The sequence below is a fragment of the Pinus tabuliformis genome, chromosome 9 (genome assembly GCF_031772625.1).
Source record: "Pinus tabuliformis cultivar Carrire ecotype Pingquan chromosome 9, CPIR1, whole genome shotgun sequence".
Classification (NCBI taxonomy): domain Eukaryota; kingdom Viridiplantae; phylum Streptophyta; class Pinopsida; order Pinales; family Pinaceae; genus Pinus; species Pinus tabuliformis.
In genome coordinates, this window is record NC_142307.1 from 822,612,895 (window position 1) to 822,627,393 (window position 14,499).

The 14,499-nt window shown below is 42.2% G+C and overlaps 1 protein-coding gene across 1 annotated transcript in view; it reads left to right on the forward strand.

The window, feature by feature from the left end:
• The window catches only part of LOC149151318 (uncharacterized), a 423,245-nt gene extending 415,979 nt beyond the window's left edge, over positions 1–7,266 (forward strand). The window contains 4 exon segments of the mRNA XM_089438966.1: positions 5,893–6,019; positions 6,347–6,427; positions 6,605–6,795; positions 6,970–7,266. Coding sequence (XP_089295092.1) covers positions 5,893–6,019; positions 6,347–6,427; positions 6,605–6,795; positions 6,970–7,018 — 448 coding nt within the window. The 3' untranslated portion in view covers positions 7,019–7,266.
• The last annotated feature ends 7,233 nt before the right edge of the window (positions 7,267–14,499 follow it).

The following is a 14,499-nucleotide window of genomic DNA, read 5'->3' on the forward strand; positions in this document are numbered from 1 at the left end:
CTCTCCACCTGATGCCTATCAGCATACATCTTCTGTTGATTCTGAGTTGTCTGCAAATTATCCTTAAGAGCCTTGAGGATATCTTGGCTCTCTAGGATCCAATCTTTGGCCTTTGGGGCTTGGCTGTCTCCAAAAACAATGTCAACAAAAGAAAAAGCATCATACCCATATAAAGCACGAAAAGGAGTCATACCAATGGACATGTGATGTGTCGTGTTGTAACAATACTCTCCCAAATGCAACCATTGAATCCAAGCCCTCTGTTGCCCCATCACATAGTTCCTGAGATAGCCCTCTAACCACTAGTTCACCCGCTTTGTCTAGTCGTCAGTCTGTGGATGATAATTGGTGCTCGAGGTGAACTCAGTACCAACTAGCCTAAAAATATCCTACCTGAATCCCCCCATGAATTGGTTATCTCGATCACTGACTATAGTCTTAGGGAGTCCGTGCAAGCGAAAGACCTCCCTAAAGAACAACTCTGCCACCTGTGAAGTTGAATATCGTGTCGGAATGGCAAAGAAGTGTGCAAACTTGGTCAGTCGGTCGATCACCACAAAAATACAATCCTTCCCTTGTACCGAGGGAAGTCCAGTGATGAAGTCCATAGAGATACTCTCCCATTTTCCCTCAAGGATGGGAAGAGGTTGTAATAGTCCTGTTGGATGAGTTAATTCTGCTTTGTTCCTCTGACAAGCCTCACACTCTTGCACATGCCTCAACACGTCCTCTTTAAGGCCCTTCCAAGTGAAGTGCTCTCTCATTGCCATATGTGTCTTCCTGAACCCCTAGTGTCCAGACAAAGGAGAATCATGAGCTGCACAAAGGATGCGCTCCCTCAACTGGGACCCTGAAACCAAGAATATGTGCCCTTTGTAATATATAACCTCATCCATCACCCTATAGCGCTCATTTGCATAGCTTCCCTCCAAGATCTCACATGCCCGACGATCCTTGGAGTACTCTACTAATAGTTGTGCCTTCCAATCATGGCAACTGCTCATGAGTGAAAGTCGTGCAGGTCTCCCAGATAGTGCATCTGCCACCACATTGTGCTTCCCCCGCACAATGTTCTTCATCGTCTTCTTGTTGAGGGCCTTGTAGTCAATACACATGCGGAGAGTCTCGTCCTTCTTCTTCATCAACACAACTGAAGAAGCAAATAGATTAGAACTCAGTCTAATGTGGCCCAACACCAATAGCTCTGTGACAACCCTCTCAATCTCATCCTTATAGACTTTGGGATGCCTATAGGGTGTGGTAATGATTGCCTGCACACCAGGCTCCAGCTCCATAGTGTGCTCAAACCCCCTGTCAAGTGGAAGTCCCGGCGGTATGTCTCCAAAGACTACCAGATATCTATCCAGTATTGCCTGTATGTCTAGATGTGGTGGCTTGGCCTTCCCCCCAGCCTCTGAAATCCTCAGCTTTATTTCCCATGCTATGTCTCCATGCCTCACCTGAAACTATCTATGGGGGGTACAAATGCATGCCCCGAAGAACCACCTGCTTACCGTCCGGCCCAGTAAACTCCATCACAAGCTGCTTCCAACCGGTGGTAACTCAGCCAAGGGAATACAACCATTGGACACCCAACACCACATCGGTGTCGGTACATCCACCATGAAAAAGTGGTCTGTCATTGAATAGTTCCACATGGTCACTGTCAGAGTAGGAACATATCGGGTGCACTGCATAGTCTTGTCTCCTAGTATTAGCACTGAAAACCCCTCAAACTCTGCAGTGGTGATGCCCCTCCTTTGGACCATCTGAGCATCAATAAAATTGTGGGTGGCCCCACTATGTACTAAAATTGAGACACGCTACCCCTGCACTGTACCTCTGATCCTCATGGTCAAAAATTTGGGAATCCCGCACAAAGAAGCTAGGAATCCCCTAGTTGTTGCAAAAGATGCTCCCCCGTGTGGTGGTTGCGGTGGTGGTCCCCTCTCTGTTGGATCCTCACTATCTCCCCCACCAAGCTCCAACTCCACCTCATCCTCCTAATCGCTATCTGAGAAGACCTCGATGTAATGAGCCTTGCCCGTTGTGCACCGATGGCTTAGTGCCCATGGCTCTCGACATGTAAAACATAACTTCCTCCTCCTGAGGTCCCTCCTAGTCTCATCATCCAACTGTCCCCACCCTTGGGCTGCTCTCTGCGTTGTGGATGCTCTAGTGTCACTTCCCTTCTGTGGGTAGGGAGTGCGTGGAGGAAAGGGTGCCCGGGTCTTGGGATGGCCCCCTGCAAATCTCTCGTACAAGTCACTGCCTCCAGAAGAGTAGATGGTTTTCGTGACTTCACCAATCCCCGCAGTGGCTCTGTCAATCCCTCCACAAATTTCTATACTCTCCTGGAATCTAACAAATTTAGAACCATGATTGATACCCTCAGGAATTCTGAAATATAATGCTCCGGATGTCCTGTCTGCTTGAGTTGGGTCAACTCCCTGAAGTGGGCCTCTGGATCCCTCCGATCAAAATGCTCCACTACTCTCCATGTGAAGTCCTCATAGGAGGTCATGCTGGCATGCCCCAAAGTGGACAAGCCATGAAACCACCAATTGTGTGCCTCCCCCTCCAAATGCAATGTGGCCATCTTGATGGCTTCTACCTCCGTCATCCTATTGAGCTGGAAGTATGTGTCCAGCTTCTCCACCCAAGCACGTGTTGTGCACTTGGTAGTGCCATCATAGGTGGGAAAATACATCTTCCCAATGGTGCGGTGCAACTCATAATTCTGCATACCATGGCTTCCATAGCCCTTCCCTTCTCATTTTGTTTGAGCTGGCAATAATCTCTGAAAGATAGAGCCTCTCTGAAATCTTCTCCCATGGACTGCCACTCCCTGAAATGCTCTCCCATCAGCGATGGATCCTCTCCTCCACCCATTTCACCCTGCACCAAAGGTATAAAAGAAGGTAAAGTAGCTCGAGTTGGCTCACTCGAGGATGGTCGTTGCGTAGTAGGTGAAAGGTGATCGAGTTGTTGAGAGGCCCCTAAAGTCTCTCCAAATATAAACTCCCGGTGAGTGCTCTGCTCCCGATTCTGCATCTTAATCTCGTCCAACATCTCCTTCTACCCCTTTGCCAAATTGCTCAAGGCCTTCAAGAGACTGTCAAAGGCAATTTCTTCCCTACTCTTGGGCTCCCCCATATCTTTTGCTACCACTTCCTTCCCATGATCCTCTATGTTTGGAGTAATCTCCAACTCTCTCTCCCTGCTCCGGTACCTTTGCCTCTTGTAAGTAATATTTTGTCGGTCCTCCTCACTCATAGGAAAGTTCCCCCATGGCTTAGCCAAAATCTGAGCTCTGATACCACTGTAATGTTCCAAACTTAAATAAACAGTGATATGCAAAGCAAAAACGATTTACAACATAGAAAATTTTAACAATCAGCGAATGCTCATAAAAACTCCAAAAATAGAACCAGTTGAGCCATTTTATTAATCAATGGAGCAAGTACGATAGTAATGAGGAATGCACCTGGGCTTACCTCAATGGAAGCATGACAGAGCCCAGGTGATGAGACAATGATCTCAAATACTGGAAATGACTACTCCTCTAATGCTCTGCGCTGCCCAGAAAACTACACTACTGGCTGGAAAGGAACTGCAAGAAACTCCACCTCCACTGCTCAGAAAATGCTACAAATTCAGCCCCAAGCTCCTTGACCAAAACCCACAAAAACCTAGAAAGGGTTTGGTCTGAATCCAACCTCCCAAATTCGGCCTCCAATATGCCCTACGCCCTCCAAACTGCTCAAGAATACGGCCTGCAAGGAATACTAGCAAAATCCTCCACCCAAGCTCCAAAAATGTAGCAATCTCCTCCACAAATGCTTCCCTTAGCTCCCCCGGTAAAGACCAGCCTCAAAGACTAATACTCTACCTCCCACGTTTGCACAAATTGTTGCCTTTGCGTTGGCCCAAGAAGTGCGAAAGTCACATTAAAGAGGAGCACTCTCTTCCAACTCCAAAACTCTCCAAAATGGCAGCAAAACTCCTATGCCTCCTCTCCGGAAATTCTCCCAGCCAAAATTCCTCTGCAAGATGCCACAAACAAACTCAGCCTCTCTTCACTACGTCCTCCAGAAATACACACCACCTGGAGATGAATGCAACTGCAGGAAACCACAATGAGATCTTCCTCCGGAAGAGTGAAGATAAACCTCTCTAGGGTGGCACTCGAAGTCCCCCGAAGAAAGGGTCAGCTCTTCGCTTGAAGAACTCTTGCTAAATAGCAAGTGACTCAGCTAAGCAGCTTGAGCAACCAAAGAGAAATTCGATATGCCCAAAAGATGATCGAAATGAGGAGAGCTGCCTTCCTTATATAGATTTCGTGGAGCACTTTTTCCTCCATTTTCCTTCCATCATGGGTCCCTCACTTAACCAATGACTTCCCCTCCATGCAAATCGAACTAGGGAAATGCGTATTCTCCTAGTGTGGGTGGCCCCCGCGTATAACTTAACCACATCAAAATAACTTATGCTAGGTCTAACCTCCTAATAAAATCGAATGGGCCCCATCACCTCCAAAATTGGCCCCAAAATGTAATAATTAATCTTGTTCCAAATTAATTTAGGAAGGGACATGACAGGATCATCATAATGATGTCCTCAAAGAATAATGTATATGTCAAATGATGTCTCAAGGTCAAGATAGTGTAAATCCAAAGTCAACTAGGCTGGGACACTACAAATCTTATGTTTGCACATTGTTGATTCATTTGTATGAATACCTCTCTCAATTTTTGCCATGTGTAAATATGTTGAAGAATATGAATTGATCTTAATTTCAATACTTAAACTAATGTAAGTGCTTTGTGTTAGGTCCCTTGGTCCTTGACCAACTCCCTTTCCACATGACAAAATTGCCCATATCAATGTTTTCTTTGTTTAACCACAAAAATTTGACTATTATCAATTTTTTCACAGAAATTTACACCACAGCCATTAATCATATAGTAATCAACACGTTCTTTCATTTATTGATGGAAACTAGTTACTATTCTACATAGCTTACTAATTGGAGTTGAGCTTAGAGATGCTTACTATAGAGATAACCACATTCTTCAAGTCTGAATCAGATTTATGGTGACAAGAGGAACATTGCTGATCAAATTGTGACTCATGTGGCAAGTTTCAAATTGTGACTCATGCAGCAAGTTTCAGGTTGTACTCATCAACTATGTATTGAATCTGAATTTCTAGGTTTTCAAACAACTCAGCACTTGTAGGTGGACTGTGGTCACCATGCCCTTTAGGAAATCAATTCACCCAATTAATTGGACAATTCATAGTTTAATCTCACAAAAAAAAATTACTAGCCAATTTTCCGAGAGATGTCTTCAGACCAGGAAATCATTACATGATCATATGACTTGAAACAAAATGCATTGCTTATGATCACTACCCCAAAGGCCTAGATTTGACATGTAACAAATAAGGTTTGTCCTAAAAATCTATTATAAAGTAGATCAACTCTGCAACTCTCAAGTTAGGCTTGTGAAACCATGAGATCAACCTCCATAACCATTAAAAATAATCTCAATGCATAAGAATGAATCTTGTAACAGTGGTTGACAAATGCCATCTCTCGAGTTATAAAACTAAATAGCCTTTGCTATAAATAAGTTAAATGGAAACAATGTCAAGTGAAGTACTGTCTAAACTTTGAAAGGTGCAGTGTCACATTTTTCCAAATAAGAATATCAATTAGGTTTAGTTGTTAACAGTAAACTTGTAATACTTACATCATAGTTAAGGTAATGGCCTAATATACCAGATAAGTCAAATTAAGGCTTCTTGACAAATTTAGTAATTATGCTTTACAATTCTACCTAGTTTTTGTGAATTCTTGTTTGTCTGATGTATTTATGCCTGCTGCAGAGTTCAGGGTGAGATATGTTTAACATCATCTACTGGTAATGAGAAACAAAGGCTACTGGATGAGGCATTACAATTTCTTCAATCATTGAGATCTGTGTTGCATGCCTTCAACAAAGATATTGCCAAGGTATGGGATGATATTTCCATTTCAGAAAAATACAAAACCTAGATTGTGAGCAAGATTGCCAAGGGTCCAGTTTAGTAAACATATACACCAATCTAGAAGGATGGGACAGTCTTGTTATGGGTGGTAACCAATGATCTTGGCTATCATGATTACCTTTCCATGAATTGCCACTGGCTCTATTTTGACTTGCTTAATTAGCTTGATTGCAGCCATGAAATGCTTTTATAAGTAGTAAAATCAATGGCATCATTGTGATAAACCCTAAATCTTGAATAAGCAAGATTTATTTACCCCTTCTGGTTTGGAATACTTTTTATGTTAATGCAGGCAGAGGATATTATTGCTGAGATGTTTTGTTTGACTCTGCAATCTGAATCTGCTATTCACCACTGTAAAGTATCGATTCAGGTACATACATATCTCAGGTTCTGGGATAGCAACTTATCTCTGTTATAGGTATTAGAATAAATTATTTTTGGTTAATGTTCTGAAATTGATTAAATATTTTAAAGCTGTTAACTTATTGAGATAAACTTGGCAATTGTATTTGGTTGTAATGGGCTTCACATTTTATGATTTGGACAGATTCTGGAAAAACTATATCACAGTGACCATATTGTCATTGCAAATGAGCTTGTGAAATTGGTATCAATTGAGCTCTCCTTGAACAAATATGCTTGTGCCAAGAAGAACCTTGCAAGAATCGATCATATATTCAGCAGACATTATGGTTGTAACTATGCTAAAATGTTTCCATACTTGATAACTTTGCAAAGGTAGGCTTAGAGACCTTAAGGCCTTGTAATGAAAAATCAACAAGCAAAGTAGAGCCCAATTTCACATTATCCTACATGCTTAGATGTAGTAAAGTTAGTTTTGTGATGCCTGGCAGGGATAGCCCGAGTGGTTGGGGCTCACAGCGATAATACATTGCTTGGTATGGTTTGTAGGCTATCATATCAGGCCAGGAGGGTTTTTCTTGACAGCAGTGCTATGTGATCCTTGGTTGCAGCGATTGGGCTCTCAGTGAACAAATATGCCAGTGCCAACAAGAACCTTGCAAGAATTAATCATATATTCAGCAGACATAATGGTTGTAACTGTGTTAAAATGTTTCCATACTTGAGAACATTGCAAAGGTATGCTTAAAGACATCAAGGCCTTGTAATTCAAAATACAGCAAAAAATAGTAGAGCCTGATTTCATAATATTCTACATGCTTAGTTATAATAAAGTTAGTTCAATGATGCCCGTCAGCAGTAGCCTGAGTGGTTGGGACTCACAGTGATAATGCCACCCACCTTGGTTCATCCTGACTGGCTTTCCTTGGTATGGTTTTCCAGCTATCATATCTGGCAAGAGGGGTTTTCCTTGGCAGCAGTGCTATGTGCTCCTTGGTAACAGCAATGATTCTAGTTACTGATCTCCCCCCTCCTCCCCCATAAAAAAAAGAACAAGAAGCTACTTTAGTGATCAACTAATTTATGTATTTATTTTCCAACTTGGTGGCAGCAATGATTGTATGTTCTAGTAACTGATCCCCCCCCCCCCCGGCGAAAACAAAAAGCAAGAAGCTACTGTAGTGATCAACTAATTGATCTATTTATTTTCCAAGGAAAACTTCATGGAGAAACCCCTAGGCATGTGCCTGCATTTCACGGATGGTACACAATGTAAACCCATTGGTGCTGGTTACAGTGCCCGACCTGGTAAAGACATTGAGCGAGGTATCCAAGAAAGGCAGCCAGCCCCTGAAGATTGACCTTGAGACCTCCTGCATGAAGCTCAAAGCACTCAAGCTGGCTACCTGGCAGACCAATTTATGTATTAAGTTGCCATCTATTGTACTTGATGAAAACCATCTGAACCAATCATTCAATGCATGGCCCAATAATTGTCTTCTGTTCATGTCAGCTTAGGGTTTTCGGATTGCAAATATCTTTTAGCTTCCTCTATTCATATAATATGGTATTCTCTTTTTGCACCTTTAGGCTTTAACACTTCACTGCTATGAAATAAGCAGTGTTTTAAAAGCCAGTCCAGTCCAAAGTGGAATTGGTCAAACTGGCCGGTTGGACAGGGTCAGGTATCAAACTGGCCAGCAACCCAGGCCGGTGGGCCAGTTTGGTACCAAAACGGTACAAAACAGCCGAAACTGGTCAGTTCTCTGACAGCTTTGAACTCACTGGGAAAAAATTATGGAAAAAATATTGGTTATTACTCCTAAAATAGGTGTTGCATGTACAAATTTCACTTCAGATTCTTTCTCTTTAGCCCTTTTGCAGCCATATAACCAAGGGGTAGTAAGGGGACAGACAGCAAAGTATTCCAATCTCTTAAAAAAAAAATTGAACTTTAGAAATGAAAATTTCTAAAAGTTTTTCAGTTGAGAGATTGTTATCCTCTCTTCCAGATGCTTTTCTTTCCAACACACATGGAGAAACTCTACCATTCCTTGCTTCTTTTCCTCCATTGCTTCTCATAGGATCCCAACATTCAGTTCGACACTGATTTTGCTGCACCAAACTGAGTTGCAACTGTTGAGAAATATAGGGCATCATGAATTAGGTGGTTTCTCTTTAATTAGTAACTGCTTGTGAATGTTTATTACAACTTTAGATTAAGATCTTCTTCACTTAAGTTATTAATGTTCTTCTTCATCAAACAGCTACCAATGCATGAACATAAATAGACAAGAGACACAGAATGTAGGCTATGAGCCAGGGCCAAAACCTCTCACTCTTTGAGAGGAAAACCCGCACAAATTCTTCTTATAGAGTTTCCAATTGATGAATACCAAGACCAACACCCTTGATCTAGTTGCCCCTCCAAGACCAAGACACAAGTTCTCTTGACTGTCTTTCGATCTTTTCCTCTTCTTGATTCCTCTTCTACTTCGACCTTCTTAACACTAAAACATTCACGAGATCTTATCACTTGTAGGAGCACCGAGACCTCATGAACTTTAACGATACCCAAACTGTGATATCCCCGAGACTGTGACTTGAGTGAGGTTAAGACTATGATAGCACCGAGACAGTGAGGAGATGTCACTGTGGTATCACCGAAACCTTACTTAGTTCTCTGCTCCAATCCACCCTGTGATCTCTGCAATTTCAGCGAGATTATGTGTACCCTTATCCGAGCCTCTTCCTGAAATGATATCCGAACTGTTGACTGTAACTGTCCATCCGAATTTCAGAGTGTGATCTGAACTTCTTCATTGCGATTAGCCCAAAAAGGTCCTCATTGTCCATTCATCACCTCTCCAAGTTCCATCCGAACTTGTCTATTTTCTGTGATCCAAATTTTAGAGAGATTTGAGCTTGATGACTGTCTCAAATGCGAATACCCTACACACCTATATATAGTGGTTGTCCCATAAATGAGACGACATATGTATTCGAACAGTTGTCTCCATTAGGTGAAGCCGACATGAATTTTCTACTTCATCTTGAGGTTGACTTGAAGAGAACTTGTGCTTGTCTTTGGAGGGCTTCTAGACAATTCTATAGATTCATATACATTTGTAATATGCCCAAGAAGGGTTCTTCATACATGACATTGACTCTTTTGACGTTAATAAAGGCTCTCAATGGGAGCCATCTAAAAATAAAATCTCTTGCCCATGAAACCCATGAAGCAAGCATTACAATAATAATTTTATTTTTCTTCTTTTCATCATTTACAAAAATCACAATTACATGTCATTATGATGACCGAACCCAGTTACACTTTTCAACGCTCCCTCTTAACTAGGGAGGTATTCATAATGGTACTTAGTCATTCCCAATCTGAAGAATTTGTCATAAGAACAATTGGATTGAGAACCCATATGTATAGCATCATATCAACCATCATTGTCACATAGCAAGGCCTTGACTAATAGCTTTATCTCTCCATATTTTTAAATCCATAGAATTGAATTTTCCAAACTTCCCCTTCCTTTCGGCAAATGTTTGAACACCTTTTTCGCTCAACCTATCTTCTTCTATCTTGCATAGAATCCACAAGTTGTTGAATGGAATCACTTTCTTATCCTCATAGGCATTTGTTACCTTGCCCATCAGCTAGTGTATTTAGAACTGTTGAATTTTCTAAGTCTATCTATTAGAAAATTAATCTGTATTCTGCTGGTTTATTTCTTCTACTTGTAAATTCTGAACAAGTTATTTAAAACATTTAAATATCAAAATAAACACAATACAGTCACAACATCTACAGATCATCAGCTGAAAGAAACCAAACACACAAGTGACAATGCTATTTATGGACAAATGTCCCCAGAAAAACCCAATGTGAGAAAATCGGTGCAGCTATTCTGAAGGTTTATTATTATGCAGTATTTCCTTAAATATAACTAGGTGCCTAACTGGCTCACCTGACAAAGAAAATACACGGTAGCAATACCTCTCTATTCGGAAACAGGTATTCAGAAAACCTGCCCCACAAAAACCTCTCCGGCAACTCTGAAGCTCAGTGTTGGCCCTTCTAGCCTCTACGTCAGCCCCAAGACCCTCTACATCAGCCCTCTGAGACATTGCGCAGCCTCTGGGACTCTCTATGTCACTCCTGTAGCCTTTGCATGGATGACGCAGTTCCTATGGCCTCTGCGTTGTCTCTGTTGGGCTCTGTGTGGCCTGCTCTGGCTGCTGCTCTCGCTTTATGCTTCTGCGTTGGTCTCTTAGCACTGTCTCTCCCTCTCTGCCCAGTACTCATTGCCCCTCGCTGCTGACATTGATTCACTTTTTCTTAGCAACCTCATTCTAGCAAAATAAATGACTGATCACCCTGGTGTCTTCTCCAATTGACCCTCAGGCCTCTTCTTATACTTTTCTTGTTAGTCCTTCAACGGTCGAGATTAAATCTCTAATCAACGACTAAGATTAGATTTGGCTTGATCCATGACTTTTGGAACCTTCTAACCCAGTTTTATATTAATACCCATTAATATTTTTTTCCTAAGTTTAGACTTAGGAACTCCATTAAAAATATTAATTATTTTAATATCTCCCAAACTGGGTACAATCTGTCCAAGCCATTTCTGGGTCTTGGAGATCTCATGTGCTTTAGCCTCTCCACCAATTTTCATGGCTAGAGCACATCCGATGCTACCACAAATCAAAACTCCCTCTTAGCGAGCACTATGCTCTAGTAATACTCCTCACTGAGCATCACTCTGATTATCTGGCACCAGTACCTGTGCTGATGCTAGGCCTCCCCGCCCAACATCCTTTGCACTGCTACATCTTGTACTGCTGCCCATGGCCCTGCATATGGCAGCTCCCTTTGCGTCCATGCTGCTCTTGGTCCATCCTCCCAGCATTGCATCTGCATTGCAACCCCCTCTCATCATGTTGCATCGTGCTACTGCTAACCTCTACTTCACTGCAACTCATTTATTGAGAAGTAAGTAACTAATCCACCCAACTTCTAACATCCCTATCAGGCTAGAAACACTCCCGATGTTGAAGCTCTCTCTGTCGCTAACAAGTGCTCCCTCTACTAACCTTTGCGCTACTGCAACAACTCCCTGCATCTCGCACTGTTGCACACCTCTCTGTACCATCCTACACTAGTGCAACACTCTTGTGCCTCTCGCACTATTGCAACCTGCTAGCCTCGCGTTGCTTGGGGACTCCTGCACTCTAGCACTCTCTGTCACTCTATCTGCATCCGTCTCTACCCACATCCGCCAGTCCTACTACTCCTCTTTGGGGCTCCCGTAGCAGGGTATAATCCAAGAGGTTGGGTACTATTGTGGCCACAACCACCACCCTATCAAAACTTGCCTTGGCAGCAATTTTGAATGGGTCCCCTTTAGTCCCAGAGACTTTAACTCGTTGCCGAGCAAAATTTTCAGCTGTTAATGGTCAAGACCCCCCTTTTTATCCCTACTACACGGTCCATTCATCACCCAGCCTAGCCCTCCATCCATTCCCTCCATCGGAACCTTTTCAGCCCTCAAAACCTTCCATCGCATCATTTTTCCCGTCATAGCTCTTTATAGCGGAAATGCTCAAAATCATGCATAAACCCCTCTTTTTTGCCTATCACAATCAACATTGAAACGTAACACATACATGGCTTCGGACCCGACAGTTCTATTAACCAAAATGCATGTATTTCGGGTCCGGAGCCCCATCGCTTATCGCTATCGGCCATGCCCAGGGCTTATATATATATAGCACACTATTATATACCGGACCCGATGGATTTATTAACCACGATATATATATATATATATATATATATATACCGGGTTCGGAGCCCATCGCAATATCACAATCGGCCCGACCCAAAGCTTTTATATAAGGTGCACCACTGTTTACCGGACCCGCCGATTATTATGAACTAGGGCGTATATCATTTCAAGTCCGGCCTTATGGCCGGACATGGTTTTCCCATATATTCTTTTGTTTTTCGAAAAAACATTGAAGTCCCGGTTTTCAAAGGCAAGCCTATTATTACAGACCCGTCGGCAGTATTAACACATACATATATATATATATATATATATACACGTCGAGTTCGAGACCATATCGCATATCGCAATCGGTGGGGTCCCGGGGCTTATATATATATGGCGCTCCCCTATACTCTGGACCCAATGGTTTATTAACCGCGATATATATATGTTTCGGGTCTGGGACCCATCGCTTATCGCTATCGGCGGGGTCCGGGATCTATATATATGGCACACCATAACCACCCGGACCCGCCGATGATTATAAAGCCAGGCATATAAATTTTCAAGTCCGCCCCAACGGCCAGACTCGGGGTTTCCCCGTATATTCTTATGTTTTCGAAAAACATTGAAGTTGGGGCTTTTCAAAGGGAAATCATATATTGCGGACCCGCCAGGGCTATTAAGTGCCATTTACATATATTTCAGGTCCGCCTACTCTGATCCTCCACCATTGATCTACCCCTCGTGGATCCAACAATCCATGCAGATTTCGGGTGAACTAGTTGCTCAAGGAATACCCGCCCGAAAAGCGGTATCCTCTTTCCTCCTAGCTGCCACGTGTCGTTTGAAGAATGGAATCGGGGCCATCCTTGCAATACCGGTTACCACTTATGACCCCTTCCGAAATACCATTCGATTCTGTGTTTTACGGTGATTTTCAATATAAACCGAGTTTTTTCTTGCGGGAGTTAATCTATGCAGAAATTTAAAAATCAAAGGCCGATTCTTTCACGTTTGATGTAATAAACGTTCAATAGAGGCAAGACTTATGTTTTAAAGCATTTCTGTTGTATTTTTATAAGCATGACTGGTGTCTATTATTTCTGCAGGCAAGGAGTAATGGATGCATAAGCGGATCCGTAGAACCCTTATATGCAGATGTGTTTTGTTGAAAGAGTCGGCCTTTGGCATTCTCAATCGGTTTCCAAGTGTTGCTTGCATATTTCGAAAGCAAAACTGCCCCAGATCTCATCATGAAGAGATGACACACAGTGATCCTCTTCTAATCAACACCTACTCATTTCCCCAGGAAATGAACCATTCCAGTGACCAGAGACTCCTTCTACGTGTTAGCGGTGACACTGATGGATCTACCTTTGTGTATTCTGATCAGTATATTGAAAAGAATAGGGGAAGACCAAAGGTCAGGGGGCCTGAGGCATAAATACTACCTCCAGATAGGAGAGAAGAGCTTTTTGTTTGGAGAAAACAGTTTTGATTTATTGTGAATAAAGAGGATTGTTTGGTTCGAGAAGGAGCCGATTGTTTCCAATTTGTTTCCCCTTTATCTAAGATGTTTAGAATCAATGTGTTGTTGCTGGTATGAAAACAAATGTGATTTTCTTTGTGCACATTGATAACTAACTGCTCATGGTTATTCCTGGTTATTTGAATGTGATTCAATAGCATTAATAATTCATGAAAGGTTGTTGATTCCAGACTTGTTAAACATCAGTTGCAAGTGTTATTTGTATGGACTGGAATGTATATTCCTGTATAAGTAATGGCATTGTGATTAGGATTTAATACAGCGTTGTTCTTAAGTGGACCAGTAATTGATTCATTTGGACTTGGGATTTATGTATGATGTTTAACCTGCGTTTGTTTTGCCCCTGCAGGATAGACTAGGATAATTAGGGCTAGATTAGAGTAGTTAGAAGTAGTGTAGATAGGATTTAATACACAGTGGTTAGCTATTTTATTTTGTTGATTTGATTAAAGTCTTCTTCCCATAAGCAATCTTTCAACACCTGTTACAGTTCACGAGGTCCCTTAAAACCCATTGGAACTAGCCATCCCAAACGAAAGCAGGCCTAATTGGGGTCTTTGATCGGGTTAGTTCCCCTTTGTCGGTATAGTGAAAGTTAGCCATATCAACAAATTGGCGCTAGAAGGAGGGCCTGAACCGCCGTCCACAGCTTTTTAAGATTTCATCTATAAGTACCACGCATGGATTCAAAAAGATTAATACATGGATTATGAAGGTCGAAAAGACCCTTCCTCTCATTCG